Source organism: Canis lupus, chromosome 16 (genome assembly GCF_011100685.1).
Source record: "Canis lupus familiaris isolate Mischka breed German Shepherd chromosome 16, alternate assembly UU_Cfam_GSD_1.0, whole genome shotgun sequence".
Lineage (NCBI taxonomy): Eukaryota > Metazoa > Chordata > Mammalia > Carnivora > Canidae > Canis > Canis lupus.
The window spans coordinates 46,765,741-46,779,069 of NC_049237.1; the positions used below are offsets into that span (position 1 = coordinate 46,765,741).

Below are 13,329 nucleotides of genomic sequence, written 5' to 3' on the forward strand. Positions count from 1 at the left end.
CTACTAGACACTGAACCTAAAGGAAGGTGCCTCATTCTTTTTTTTTAAGATTTTATTGATTGATTGATGAGAGAGACAGAGAGAGAGAGGCAGAGACACAGGCAGAGGGAGAAGCAGGCTCCATGCAGGGAGCCTGATGCAGGACTCGATCCCGGGACTTCAGGATCACGCTCTGGGCTGAAGGCAGCCGCTAAACCGCTGAGCCACCCAGGAATCCCTGGTGCCTCATTTTTTAAAGTAATTTTATTCACTGTACTTTGCATTTTGAAGTTGCTGTTTAGGTGAATGTTGAATTGAATGAAAAAATGAGCTCTCATCGGAAGGTTTTTTTGTTTTTTCCTTTTCGAAGGAAAAAGAAAGTCTTCCCTTTTATATCTCCTAATGATGGGCCTAGTGTCTGGAGATGAGCGTTTAGTTGAAATGATGGCCTGTGTGTACCTGTGTACCTGGGCCTGGTAACTCGGGGAGGGCGCAGTTCCGGGCGTGACCACAAGGGGGTGCAGGAATGGGACGCCTGCTTGCCCCCCAAGAATAACCTGGTGCCGGCCTGGGTCCAGGAAGGTGGGACATGACCCCTAAACCTGGGAAGGAGGCAGGCCCGCCCTGGACCAGTGAGAAATCTCCTCATTAAATCGAGCTTGTCTTAATAGTGGATGAGCAACTTCTACGAGACCCGTGAAAGCAATGAAATAAGAGCAAGACCCTGATGGTTTGTTCTTTGGTCCAGGTCCCACACTTACGAAGTGGAAGAAGGTGAAAACGTGTCTATAGAAGTGAGTGCAAAAAAGGTATGTAGGAGTGTTCTCTCTCCTATCGTGCAACATATTTCTTTTCCTATTTCAAATGGATGCAAGTAGAGAAAATGCGCTGTAACCATATTTTACATTGAGAAAGAATATGACATTTTAGAAGATAGTTTTATCATATAAAGGGAAATATATATTCATATCTTAAGTCCTTAAATCTCTCTGTCGAGAGATTTTTATAGTGTTCGTGTCGTCTGTTTAGACCGATTTTATAGCGTTCATGTCATCTGTTTAGACCGTGATTGACAAAGGCAGAGCGGGCTGAGGGGAGCATTTATCTGGAACTCTTTTTGTTGTTGTTGTTGTGTTTAACATCTGGAGCTCTTGGGACTGCGGTACCCCGCAGCCCGCTCATCTCGTTGCCCCCTTCCTATTATGTTCAAGCTGGAAGGTGGGAAACGAGAAATTCACACTCTGCTAGGCTCTCCACTATCACAGTAGAGGTGGTAACAAGCACTTGCATTTTCCGACCCAATCATGCTGTTAACCTTGCCACAGCCAAGAAGAAAAGCCAAGCCCATTAGCGATGAATCTGAAAGCACCGAAGAAGCTGTCATAAGAAGGAAAGTTAAACCAGCAGAGAAAATAAGGACCCGACAACAGGAACCTGTTCCAGATGCACCGTGTAGGCCTTCAGAGCTTCCAGAGGAACCAGCCGAGTCGGTCACTCCTGAAAACATAGGACCCCTGAGCGCCAAGTCCGTTGTTGAAAAAGGGACAGATCCGAGTCAGTTGGTAAGAGAGGGTCTGCTGTCCCCTGGGAGGAAATCACCTGCGATTCCATCACCTGGAAAGAGCCACCCTGTCCTTGGCCTAGGCTCCTCAGCGCCTCACCTGCACTTTGCTCACCCCCAGTGGGGCCAGGCCGGGTGCTCATGTTCTAGGCCACCATCTGAATGGGAGCTTGCCGCTCACTCATGAGTGTGCGTAGTGTAGTTCATCTCTTGCTCGTGAGCGGTTGCAATTCAGAAAACTTTTAAGTGCTTAAGTTAAGTGCTTAAGTGAAAACTTTTAACTTTTCATGAATTTCTTTCTAGCTAAATCTTAGTATAAACTCTTGATCATTAGGGAAAAGAATAGCTAAGATAAGATTGTTCTGGGTCATAAGTGCTCTGCTTTAAATTCTTGGCATTTATGATCTTTTGGTCAAGCTCTTAATACGTCATTTTATTCATTTAGTTTAATGCTTTGAATAGTTCGTTCTCATGTTCGAAGAAAACTTTAATGTGTTCCTGCTACATCATGTTCCACTTTCCATCTTTCCTCACGCAGTGAATACACACACAGGTGACTTTCTAACTAGGCTTTTACGTGTTCTCCCAGAGTTTCCTTCTGCCCATGTCAACAAATGTGGACTCTTCTTTCTACTCAGAAGCAGGTTATCCACATTTTACCTTTCCTTTGTCTTGGTGGACAGCCCACGTGAACTTGAATTTGCAGCTCTTGAGGTCTCCTGGGAATGTCCTCTCAGGTCCAGTTGACTGACAACATGTTCAGATACTATGTCTCCCTTTGGTCTTTTTATGCTGGGGGAATAGTCTACTTGATCACAAAGCAAGAGTGTTTAGATTTTTGGGTTTTTTAAAATTTTATTTATATTAGAGCACGAGCAGCAGGAGGGAAGGGTAGAGAGAGAGGAGCAGGAGAAGCTGCCAGCCACCCCGCTGAGCAGGGAGCCTGACGTGGGCTTCGATCGCAGGACCCGGGGATCATGACCTGAGCCGGAGGCAGGTCCTTAACCAACTGTGCCACCTCAGTGCCCCGGGTGGTTTTTAATATCCCAACTTTGTGAATTCTCTTTAGTTTGAGTTTTGCATCATGAATTTTATAGCTTTGTTCTTTTTTTTTTTTTTCTTAATTTTAGACTTAAGAGTTGCAAAAATAGTTGAGGAAGTTCCCACATGTTCTTTATCCACCTTCATCTAATTCCTACTTTTTACATTACCAAAGCACAGTGATTAAAACCAGGAAATTAGGGGCGCCTGGGTGGCTTAGTCGGTTAAGTGTCTGCCTTGAGCTCAGGTCCTGACCCTCCGGGGCCGGGGCTCGAGCCCCTTGTTGGGCTCCTTTCGCAGTGGGGAGTCTGCTGCTCCCTCTGCCCCTTGTCCTGCTCGTTCTCTATCTCTCTCTTAAATGAAATCTTAAACTATTAAAAAAAAACCCAGGAAATTAACTTTGGTAGAATACTATTACCTAAAGTACAAAAGCTGTGTTTTTAATTGCATATTTATTTAAAGTTACATGATCTTGATGAATGGCTTCTATTGCTATGAAATGTTCCCTTGTAATTTCTTATAATACTTTGTCTTGAAATACCTGGCGTCAGATGTTAATATAACCACAGCAGCTTCCTTACGCTTCCTTGCCATGGCACATCTCTTTTCATCCTTTTTCTTACGACCTGTTTCTGTAGATTTTTTCCCCCCAGCTTTGAGATACAACAGATATGTAACATTGTTGTAAGTTTTAGGCATTGATTTGATACAGTTCCATATTGCAAAATAATTATCACAGGAGCATTAATTAATATCCCTATCACTTCACATAATTACCACTTCTCTTTTGCAGTGAGAACATTAAAGGTCACTCTCTTGGCAGCTTTCAGGTATGTAATACGGTGCTGTTAACTCTAATCGCTCTGCTGGACGTTCCATTCCCGGAGGTTACTCATCATAACTGAATCTTTGGACCAACACCTCTGCATTTCCCTGCCCCCTTAGCCCCTGGAAACCACCATTTACTGTCTGAGTTCAGCCTTTTTAGATTCCACGTGTAAGTGGGATCGTACTTTGTCTTTTTCTGTCTGGCTTACTTGACATAATGCCTTCAAGTCTCATCCATGTTGCTCATGTGTTGTTTTCTGATTTTGTTAAATTGTCTTCCTATGACAAACTCCTTTCACATTGAGTTTCCTTAAAACAGCTATTTTGAATTCTTTTTTTTTTTAATGCTAAAATGTTTTAAAGAATCGGCTTTAAAATAACTAGTCGCTTGTCATTCTATAAGGCTAGACGTACAAAATAAATTTATGTTCATCTTTAAAAAACAAAGTATCTTGAAATAGTTGTCACCAGGTATTAGTTAGCATATGTAGGAATTATAAGATGTAAAACTAACGAAGCCAGGCTATCTCTACAGTCATCCTTCCAATGAGAAATTAAGTCTTCAGGGCACCTAGCCGTCGTCTACCAGCATCATGGTTATGTAGTCCTTGTAACGAATGGAATTCGATTCTGGGTCAATTGCATCGGACAACATTTCTTCCATTTCTTCCTGAGAAAAAGGCTCACCTTCTTCAGTCATATACTTGACGAATTCTTCCTTAGTTAGAAATCCACGTTTGGATGGATCTAACACCTCTGCAGTCAGGTCATGCAGCTCTCCTTTGCTAGCGACCTGATAATTGTTCCTGATCTCTCTCACATCCACTGTATTATTCGCCTCAGGGTCAAACACTTTAAAAGCGTCTTTGATTTTTTTGTGAAATTCTGTTACAACTAACTCTGTGCCTTCCCTTTCTTTATCATCTGCCATCTTGTTGCGGAGCCTATTTTGAATTCTTTATCGGGTAAATTGCAGGTCTCCGTGGCTTTGGGTTTGATTATTATTGTGGTGACCTTTGGGGTGTCAAGTTTTCCTTGATTTCTTTTTTTTCATGTTCCTTGAAGTTTTGTGATCCTGTCTTCAACACTCGAAGTAGCTGTCACCTTCTCTAGTCTTCACAAACCGCCTTTGAGACTTCTCGGATCTCTCAGCTCCTGTAGACACTTTTATCTGCGGATGGATGCCAAATTGTTCTTGCTGAGGAGGGTACACAAAGGATGTGTTTTTCATCCATGATGCTCTTGCTTTTTGTCTTTAAAGTCTGTCTCTTGTAGGGTAGCTTATAGTTATCCTCGGTCTCTGCATTGTAATTGGAATGTTTCGTTCACTGACTTTTGAGGTAATTACTGATGTGGTTAGGGTTAAGCCTGCCATATTGCTCTTTGTTTTTTGTTCATCTCTTTTGCCCCTCTCTTGCCTCTCCACAAGCCCATTGACTTTTGATGTAATTTTAAGTATAATTAGCTTGAAGTCAGGGCATTGCTCAGTCGTTAAGTGTCTGCCTTTGGCTCAGGTTGTGATCCTGGGGTCCTAGGATGGAGTCCAGCATTGGGCTCCCTGCTCAGTGGGGGGTTTGCTTCTCCCTCTTCCTCTGTGTCTCCCCCCGCTTGTACTCTCTCTTACTCTGACAAATGATAAATAAAATCTTTAAAAAAAATTAGGTTCAAGTCTACAGTCCTCTATATTGTTTTCCACCTGCCCTTCGTACTTTCCCCTTCTGTTGCTAATTTTGGATTAACTGAATATATTTTGGTGTTCTGTTTTCTTTTCTTTACTGGCTTCTTAGCTATGCCTCTTAGTTTTTTAAGGGTGGTTGCTCCTGGGTTAAAAGTATGCACCTCAGTTGGCAAAGTCTACTCAGTCAGTATGTTACCATCTCATACATGCTACTTCCTGATAGTTAACTGCTTCCCACTGCATAAATCTAATTACTTAACCATATATTCTGTTTATCTGTCCATCACCCTCTGTGCTACTTTTGTCGCATGTTTTACTTCTACATACATTGTAAACCTAACCGTACAAGGTTGTCATTTTTCCTTGAATTTATGAGAAAAGGGGCACCTGGGTGCCTCAGTTGGTTAAGCATCTGCCTTCAGCTCAGGTCATGATTCCAGGGTCCTGGGATCGAGCCCCACGTCGGACTTCTTGCTCAGTGGGGAGGCTGGCTGCTGCTTCTCCTCCCTGCTCATGCTCTCACTTGCGATCTCTCTCTCCCTCTCAAATAAATAAAATCTTTGAAAAAATTTTTAAGAAAAATATAGTTTTTGTTACCCACTCATTTTTTTTTTTTTTTTAAGATTTTGTTTATTTATTCATGAGAGTCCCACAGAGAGAGGCAGGGACACAGGCAGAGGGAGAATCAGGCTCCCTGCAGGGAGCCCAGTGCAGTACTGGATCCCAGAGCCCCAGGATCACGACCTGAGCTGAAGGCAGACGCTCAACCACTGAGCCACCCAGGCACCCTACCCACTCAATTTTTAAAAATGTATTCTCTTTAAGTAGGCTCCACGCCCAACATGGGGCCTGAGATCAAGAGTCTCATGCTTTGCCAAGTGAGCCAGCCAGGTGCCCCCCCTTTTAATTTGATTTTTCTTTTCCCGTTGTCTTTTCTCCTTCCTAAAGATCTGAATTTCCTGCTGATACCTTTTTTCTTCAGCCCAAAGACTATCCTGTAGTATCTTTTAATGCAGGTCTGCTGGCAACAAATTCTCTCAAATTTTCTTTATCTAAAAGTGTGTTTATTCACCCCTATTTTTAAAAGATGTATTCACTGGGTGTAGAATATTGGGTTGACGTATTTTTCCTCTCAGCTCTTTAATTATGTCTTTCTGTTGTTTTCTGTTCTCTGTTGTTTCTCCGAGAAGGCTGTGAGACTTACTGTTCTCATGTATATTTACTCTGTCCCTTTTCTCTGGCTATTGTCAAGATTTTTGGCTTATCTTTGTTTTTTGGCATTTTAAACATGGTATACTTAAGTATGTTTTTATCTTGCTTTAGGGTTTACTGAGCTTCTTGGATCTGTAATTTGGACAATTCCAGTTGTTTTTTTCTTAAATTTAATTTTTCTATGCCATTCTGACTCTTTGAGAATTCTTATGTATATTTTTGATCTTTGGTATTGTCACACAGGCTCTTGTGACTCTGATCTTTATTTTTTCCCCATTTTCTCTCTGATCTGCAGATTGGATAAATTTTTATTGCTTTGTTTTCAATTTCACTGACCAATCTGCCATTTAAAATCTGCAGTGAATGGAGGCGCCTGGGCGGCTCCGTTGGTTAGGTGTCTGACTCTTAATTTCAGCTTAGGCTATGATCTCAGGGTAGTGATAGTGAGATCAAGACCCTTTTGGGCTCTCTGCTGGGTAGAGTCTGCTTGAGGTCCTCTGCCTCCCCCACCCCCTCCAATTGTGTTCTCTGTTTCTAGTACCCTTCACATTCTTTTTTTTTTTTTAAGATTTTATTTATTTATTCATGAGAGGCCCAGAGAGAGAGGCAGAGACATAGGCAGAGGGAGAAGCAGGCTCCCTGCAGGAGCCCGATGTGGGACTCGATCCCAGGACCCTGGGATTACGACCTGAGCCGAAGGCAGACGCTCAACTGCTGAGCCACCCAGGTGCCCCTACCCTTTACATTCTTTTTTTTAAAGATTGTATTTATTTATTCATGAGAGACACACACAGAGAGAGAGAGAGAGAGAAAGGCAGAGGGAGAAGCAGGCTCCATGCAGGGAGCCCGATGCGGGAATCCATCCCGGGACTCCAGGACCACGCCCCGGGCCGAAGGCAAACGCTAAACTGCCGAGCCACCCAGGGATCCCCTACCCTTTACATTCTTAATCTCATGCTACTAGCCACTTTCTAGGAAGTTGATGTAGGCTCATTCTGCATGAATGCAGGATCCAGGAACTTCCTACACTCCTAATGCTCTTTTTTTAAAGATTTTATTTATTTATTAGAGGGGTGGGAGGAGAGCATGAACTGGGGCAAGGGGGATGGGGAGAGGGCAGGCTCCCCACTGAGCGCAGAGCCTCAAGCTGGGCTTGGACCCAGAACCCTGCGATCATGACCAGAGTCAAAGGCAGATGCTTCACTGACTGAGCCACCCAGGCGCCCCTGATGCTCTTTTCTAAGCAGTCCTGTTCCAAGTGCTTCTGTTGCTGTCGTCTGGTTTCCACTGCCCTAGCAGGAGTAGGAGTACCCGGCTGTGCTGGGACTTAGCTGGCCATGCTTCTGGCAAAGGCGTCCCCCGGCGTGGGGGCGGCAGGGGATCAGGCATTCCTAGGGGTTCCCCTTCTCGGTTCCCCTGCATGCCTGGTGTCTTAGACCTAAATAAGGGTGTCTCCCCACCCCATTTTGGTGGTTGGTTGTGGCAGGGGAGCTTGTTCAGAAGCTGTTCCTTCTTCATAGCCTGGAGCAGAGATTAAACTGATTCCACACATTATTACCTTAACTAATTAGGATTCAACTTCCTCCAAGGCAATCATTATTAAAAGCCAACTATAAGTTCATTTACTTTTTTATTTTGGGGCAGCTTAGTTTTTTCAATGTCTCTTTATATTACTTTAAGTGGTATACATAATAACTTTTAGAACTAAATGAAAGTAATAGGTAGAATTGAGAGTGTTTGATAATACTGTTGTCAAATACTTGTTTTAAGAGAAGGAAGACTTAAACATCTTTGCTGCCTTTTTTCTTTTCTTTTTTTTTTTTTTTTTGTAGAAAACTCAGAAAAAGGAGATATTTTGTGGCAAAAGGAAGAAATCAAGAAGTAAAGCCGTAGACTCAGGTACAGAATAATGTTTTATACTTTGCTGAGCACTCAAGGATTTCATTTTAAAAACGTTTTGTTGTTGTTAAAGTAGTAAATGGTAAGTATATAAAAGTGGTATTTTAAAAAGCTAAAAAAAATGTGACTTCGTAGTAACTGATTTTTTCCAACATCTGTCGTGAAAATTTTCAACCTGCAACAAAGGTGAAAGATTCTTACAATATATATTTATGCTCCTAGATTTTATCACCTCAATTTTTAATTACACAGTATACTTTTCATACACCACAGTTTGTACCCTTTCGTATAAAGGTTGTTTTTTTTTTTTTTTTTCCCCATTCGGCATAACTTTTTTGAGATTCACCCACATTGTTCTGCATTTTTATTGATACAAATAAAAGCTTATTGAAAAATGGGAGGAAAATGAACCATTTTCTCTCTTTGCTTCATTTCTTTTAAAAGATAAGTCCTATATGTTTAGAAAATTTGGAAAGTGTAGAAAGGAAGATAAAATCACCTACAGTCCTGTCACCCAAAAAGAGCCACCCTGCTTTTTGGTATATACCCTTCAATCCTTTTACCGAAACTTCTCATCCAAAGTGGGATCATATCCATATCATTAAGTATCCTACAGCCCCGTCTTATTGCATGTTTCATGTTTCATCCACATTACTGAGGCTGAATCAGCACACTGAGGGATCTTTGTGTTCTAGAAGTGGCCTACTACATAGATTAAAATAAAGAAAATACAATTAACAAGGAGCTCTGTTACCAGTAGTGTTGGGTAGCAGCAGACTGTTAAGTAAAGGTGCGGTGGGTAGTTCTGAGTCAGCAGCACTTCAGGCTCTTGCAGTAGAAATGGGAGAACCGAGGAGGCAGCAGTTAGTGACAGTATAGACGGGGATTTGTGAGACTGCATTGGCATGGGGAGAAGTGAGTCCTGTCCCCTCCCGTGTACCTCTTCAACCGTAGGTATTTTTGGCAATCTGGTGGGACAGTTGTTGTTGTCGACTTTCAGAACCCTGGGTCTAGAGCCCAGATATAATCAGTATATTAAATTGACTTATTTTAATATTCTAGATATTTCCGACTGTGTACATATTTGGTGTCTGAAAGGAAAGAAAGCCAGTGACATCACAGAATTAGATGTTGTTTTGTCTGCATTTGAGAAAACCATCCTAGAGTATGAGTAAGTCTCTTGATGTGATATATGCACCCAATGAATTTTCCTTGAAGCACAACTTTTGCTCATCCCAAGGCTTTTGATGTATTTTCATCATCTAGTTACATATTTTTATATTTCTATTATAATTGTTTTCTTTAATCCTGTGAATGATATAATAGTATGTTTTGGAATGTCCAAATATGTGACTTTTTAATTTATTTTTTTGTGTTAAGCTTATATCTTAAATATGTCATGATCAAATTTGATGGACTAGTGGTATTTTTTGTAATTTTGGGGCTTTCTTTATGGCCTAGCACGTAATCTGTGGAGAACCTAACTATTGGATCTATGTGGAATCAGTATTATTTTTCCTGATTCTTTTTACCAATTAATGCTATATATATTTAGAAACTATTCTATTAGGACATCATGTTTAAAATTGCTCTGTCTTGTAGATTGAACATTTTATCCTGTGGTACCCTATCCATTCCTAAAAATGCTTTTTTGTCTTAAAATCTATTTGATCTGATTCTAGTTTTATGCCACTAGATTTCTTTTGCTAGCATTTGCTAGAATTTATATCTTTTTCCTTCCTTTTATTTCCAGCCTTTGTCTAACCTTAAAAATTTTTTTATAAGAAATAGTAAAGGTTAGGGGCACCGGGGTGGCTCACTTGGTTAAGCATCTGCCCTTGACTCAGGTCATGATTACGGGGTCCTGCTCAGTGAGAAGTTGCTTCTCCCACTGCCTTTGCCCCTTCCCCTGATTGTGCATGCATGCATGCTCTCTCCCCAAATAAATAAATAGAATATTAAAAAAAAGAATAAAGTTTAAATCCAATGTGTCCATATTTGTTGACTTAGTCCATTTACATTTATTATAATTATTAATATATGTGGAAGAATGTGTTGATATATTTTTACTACTTTAGATTTTTTTTGTTGTTCTACTTTGATGTTTTTAATTAGAACTTTTTTAAAAAATAGAATTTGTAACTCTCCACTAATAAGATTAGAACTTTGGCACGCTCCCTTAATTCTTGGTCACCTCTCCCTTTCCCTTACCCTAGAGATTTTTACTTCTGGGGTAAGATAGTATTTTTTCTCTTCTCTCTTAAGATAGCAACAACCCTTATTAAGGTATTTATCTGATCACCTTTATTTCACATATTTCTTACACCAGCCTCTGGTAGTATCTCTTATCTAAGTGCTTCATTCCAACTCTTTTGAGTGCGGCTCTTTATGCTGTAAAATTCTAAATCCTTTGGATTATTATGGTCATGACACTGAATTTGAATGACATTTTAGCTGGATATAGTATTCTAGGTTCTAAATAACTTCCTTAAATACTTCTGAGTCACTATTCCTTTGCCTTTTGCATCTAGTGTTGACTTGGAAAATTTGGTGTCTTTTGAAGTCTTGTTTACATGTGATCTGCTCTTTCTAAGCTTTTAGAATATTTTGTCTGTGATATGCTTTGGTTTCACTGTATTGGGTCTGACCTTTCCAGTCTAAGGTGGTTCTTTTTTAATTCCAAAGTTAAAAAAATGTTTGTTCTTGCTAATATTATATCCATGTTTTCTGTTTTTTCTATACGTCCTCAGTCTAGAAACTAGAAGTTTGCTAATTTATTTCTCTGCAATCTCCATTATGTCATTTATCCCATCTACTGTAGAGTTCAGTATGTAGCCATATAACTTTTTCTCTAACGTTTCTATTTGGTTCTCTTTTATGTCTTTTGTTTTATGTTACTACTGTCCTCTTCAGAATATTTATTAGGCTAATTTCAAAATACTGGTTCATCTATTATGAAATACCTGCTTCTCTTAGAATTTCTGATCTAACAGTTTTTCTCTTTGATGCAGTTGTATTCCTCCAGTGTGTTGTTACTCCAGCCTATGAGCTTATTTACCCCTGGGTCTGTCAGCTGCTTGGTCAGACAGACAGTGGGTATGAGGGAAGACCCAAACCTTGATTCCTGTTCATTCCCAGAAGTGCCAGTAATGAGGGTGGATAAGGCCTAGGGTAGGAAGCCTCAGTCACTTATCCTGCAAAGTAACCTGTCAGGTCAGGATTTAACCTTTGTCCTCCAGAGATAAGTAGCATTCAGAGCTGCTGCACTCCTCAGATTATCATTCTCCAGCCCTGAGGGTTTAGCAGGGAAGGAGGAGGAGACCAAGGCTGTCTCCACTTTGTCTCCAGGCCCCACAAACACAGCCCAGGTTTTACTCTTAAAGACACAGGGACAGAGGTCTGATTGGCTGCAGCTGTTAGGGAGGCACAGCTTGTGAGGAGCATGCTGGGGAAGCAGCAGAGGCCAACCTTGACATCTCCTTTCCTGTCCCCTTTCCTGTCGTAGGCCACAGCCACCTCCCCTCTCACCAGTTCACCCATTTTAAATACGTCTTTCTCTCACCTTGGGAATTTTCACAGCTTTCCCCACAGGGGGTGGGGGCAGATTTCCCTCTTTGGTTCTTCTGGAGTTGATCTTGGGGAAAGAAGCCAGCCTGTCATACTAACTTATTATCTTTGTGGGAATTGTCTATTTTATTCTTCTGTACAGTGTCCCCCCCCCCCTTTTTTTTTTTCTGGTACTGTATGTTCCAAAATCAATTTGCTGTTAAAATTGGCACAGGTCTTTCACCTACCCAAGACTGTCTCCACTGTGTTATCCTTTTCCCATTCATAAATCTCTTCAAAAGGAAGAAAAGACTTAGAGATTTCTGAGATTTTAGTGAAATGGCAATATCTTGCCTCTTAGCATAGTGATCATCTATGTATTTACCTTTACCAGAGACCTTTATAATTTCATATGCCTTTGTGTTGTCCTTTTGTTTCAACATGAAGGACTCCCTTTAGTAATTCTTGTAAGCAGGTCTAGTGATGATGAACCCAGCCTTTGTTTATCTGGGAAAGTATTTCTCAGGTTTTTTTTTTTTTTTTTTTTTTTTTTTTAAGATTTTATTTATTCATGAGAGACCCACAGAGAACGGCAGAGACCCAGGCAGAGGGAGAAGCAGGCACCACGCAGGGAGCCTGACGTGGGACTCTACCCTGGGTCTCCAGGATCACACCCTGGGCTGCAGGCAGCGCTAGACTGCTGCACCACCAGGGCTGCCCATATTTCTCAGTTTTTGAAGGATAAGTCTGCCAAGTACAGTGTTCTTGGTTGGCGCTTGTGTCTTTCAGTGCTTTGTGTATGTCCTTCCACCCTCCTGTCCTGTAATGTCTCTGCTGAGAAATGCACTGACCATGTTATGGGAGTTCCCTTGTACGTGACAACTTTTCTCTTGCTATTTTCAAGATTCTGGTTTTGCCTTTGAATTTTGAAGTTAAGATGATTTTTGAGTTGTTAGCAAATTCATAGGCCTCCATTTCTTTATTTAGGACCTGTTTCTGGGGGTTTATTTCCCTCTTGACTGGGTTATGTTTTCTTGTTTCTTCTAGTGCCTTATTTTTTGCTGTGTTTTGTACAGTTTAAAAGCAGCCATCTCCTTTGCCAGTCTGGATGGTCCTTTAATCCTTTTCTGAGGATGTCTGTTCTCTGGGCTTGTGCATGTGGTTGCCCAACTAGGGAGGTTTGGGCTTTCTTTTGTTGGGATTTATAATCTCTCGAGACTAGAGCTCCCTCTGGTGTCTCTCTGCGGCACTGTAAGCTCCGGTGCGGCAACAAGCTGCTCAGCTCATTTTTGATCTCTATCATCAGAGGCATCCAGGCTATTTCAGTTCCCACCATTCCTCTACTTCGAGTGACAGAGAAACCATTCCAAACTTTGGATAACATTCTCCTTTTCTCTTTCCCTCCCAGGGGAGAAGGCATGACCTGGGCCATTTGTCCTGAGCTCCTGTGTGTAGCGTTTCCGGTTCTCTGTTGTTAGAGCAAACCACTGAACTCTCTTCTCCGTGGCAGCCAGGCATCCAAAGTCTGTTTTTTTTTTTTTTTTAAGGTTTTATTTATTTATTCGAGAGAGAGAGAGAGAAAGAG

At 41.3% G+C, this 13,329-nt stretch overlaps 2 protein-coding genes across 2 annotated transcripts in view; one reads left to right on the top strand and one right to left on the bottom strand.

Annotated features, from left to right (window-relative positions):
* The window catches only part of CENPU (centromere protein U), a 36,715-nt gene that overhangs the window by 16,602 nt on the left and 6,784 nt on the right, over positions 1–13,329 (top strand). Inside the window, exons 5-8 of the mRNA XM_038560411.1 lie at positions 728–788; positions 1,305–1,541; positions 8,132–8,198; positions 9,261–9,369. Of these exons, the coding sequence (XP_038416339.1) occupies positions 728–788; positions 1,305–1,541; positions 8,132–8,198; positions 9,261–9,369 (474 nt within the window). The remainder of the gene's footprint in view (positions 1–727; positions 789–1,304; positions 1,542–8,131; positions 8,199–9,260; positions 9,370–13,329) is intronic.
* On the bottom strand, positions 3,962–4,410 carry LOC119869592 (dynein regulatory complex protein 8-like). The gene has a single exon (XM_038560412.1). It carries the CDS (start codon positions 4,338–4,340, stop codon positions 3,981–3,983), a length of 360 nt encoding a protein of 119 aa, XP_038416340.1. The 5' UTR covers positions 4,341–4,410; the 3' UTR covers positions 3,962–3,980.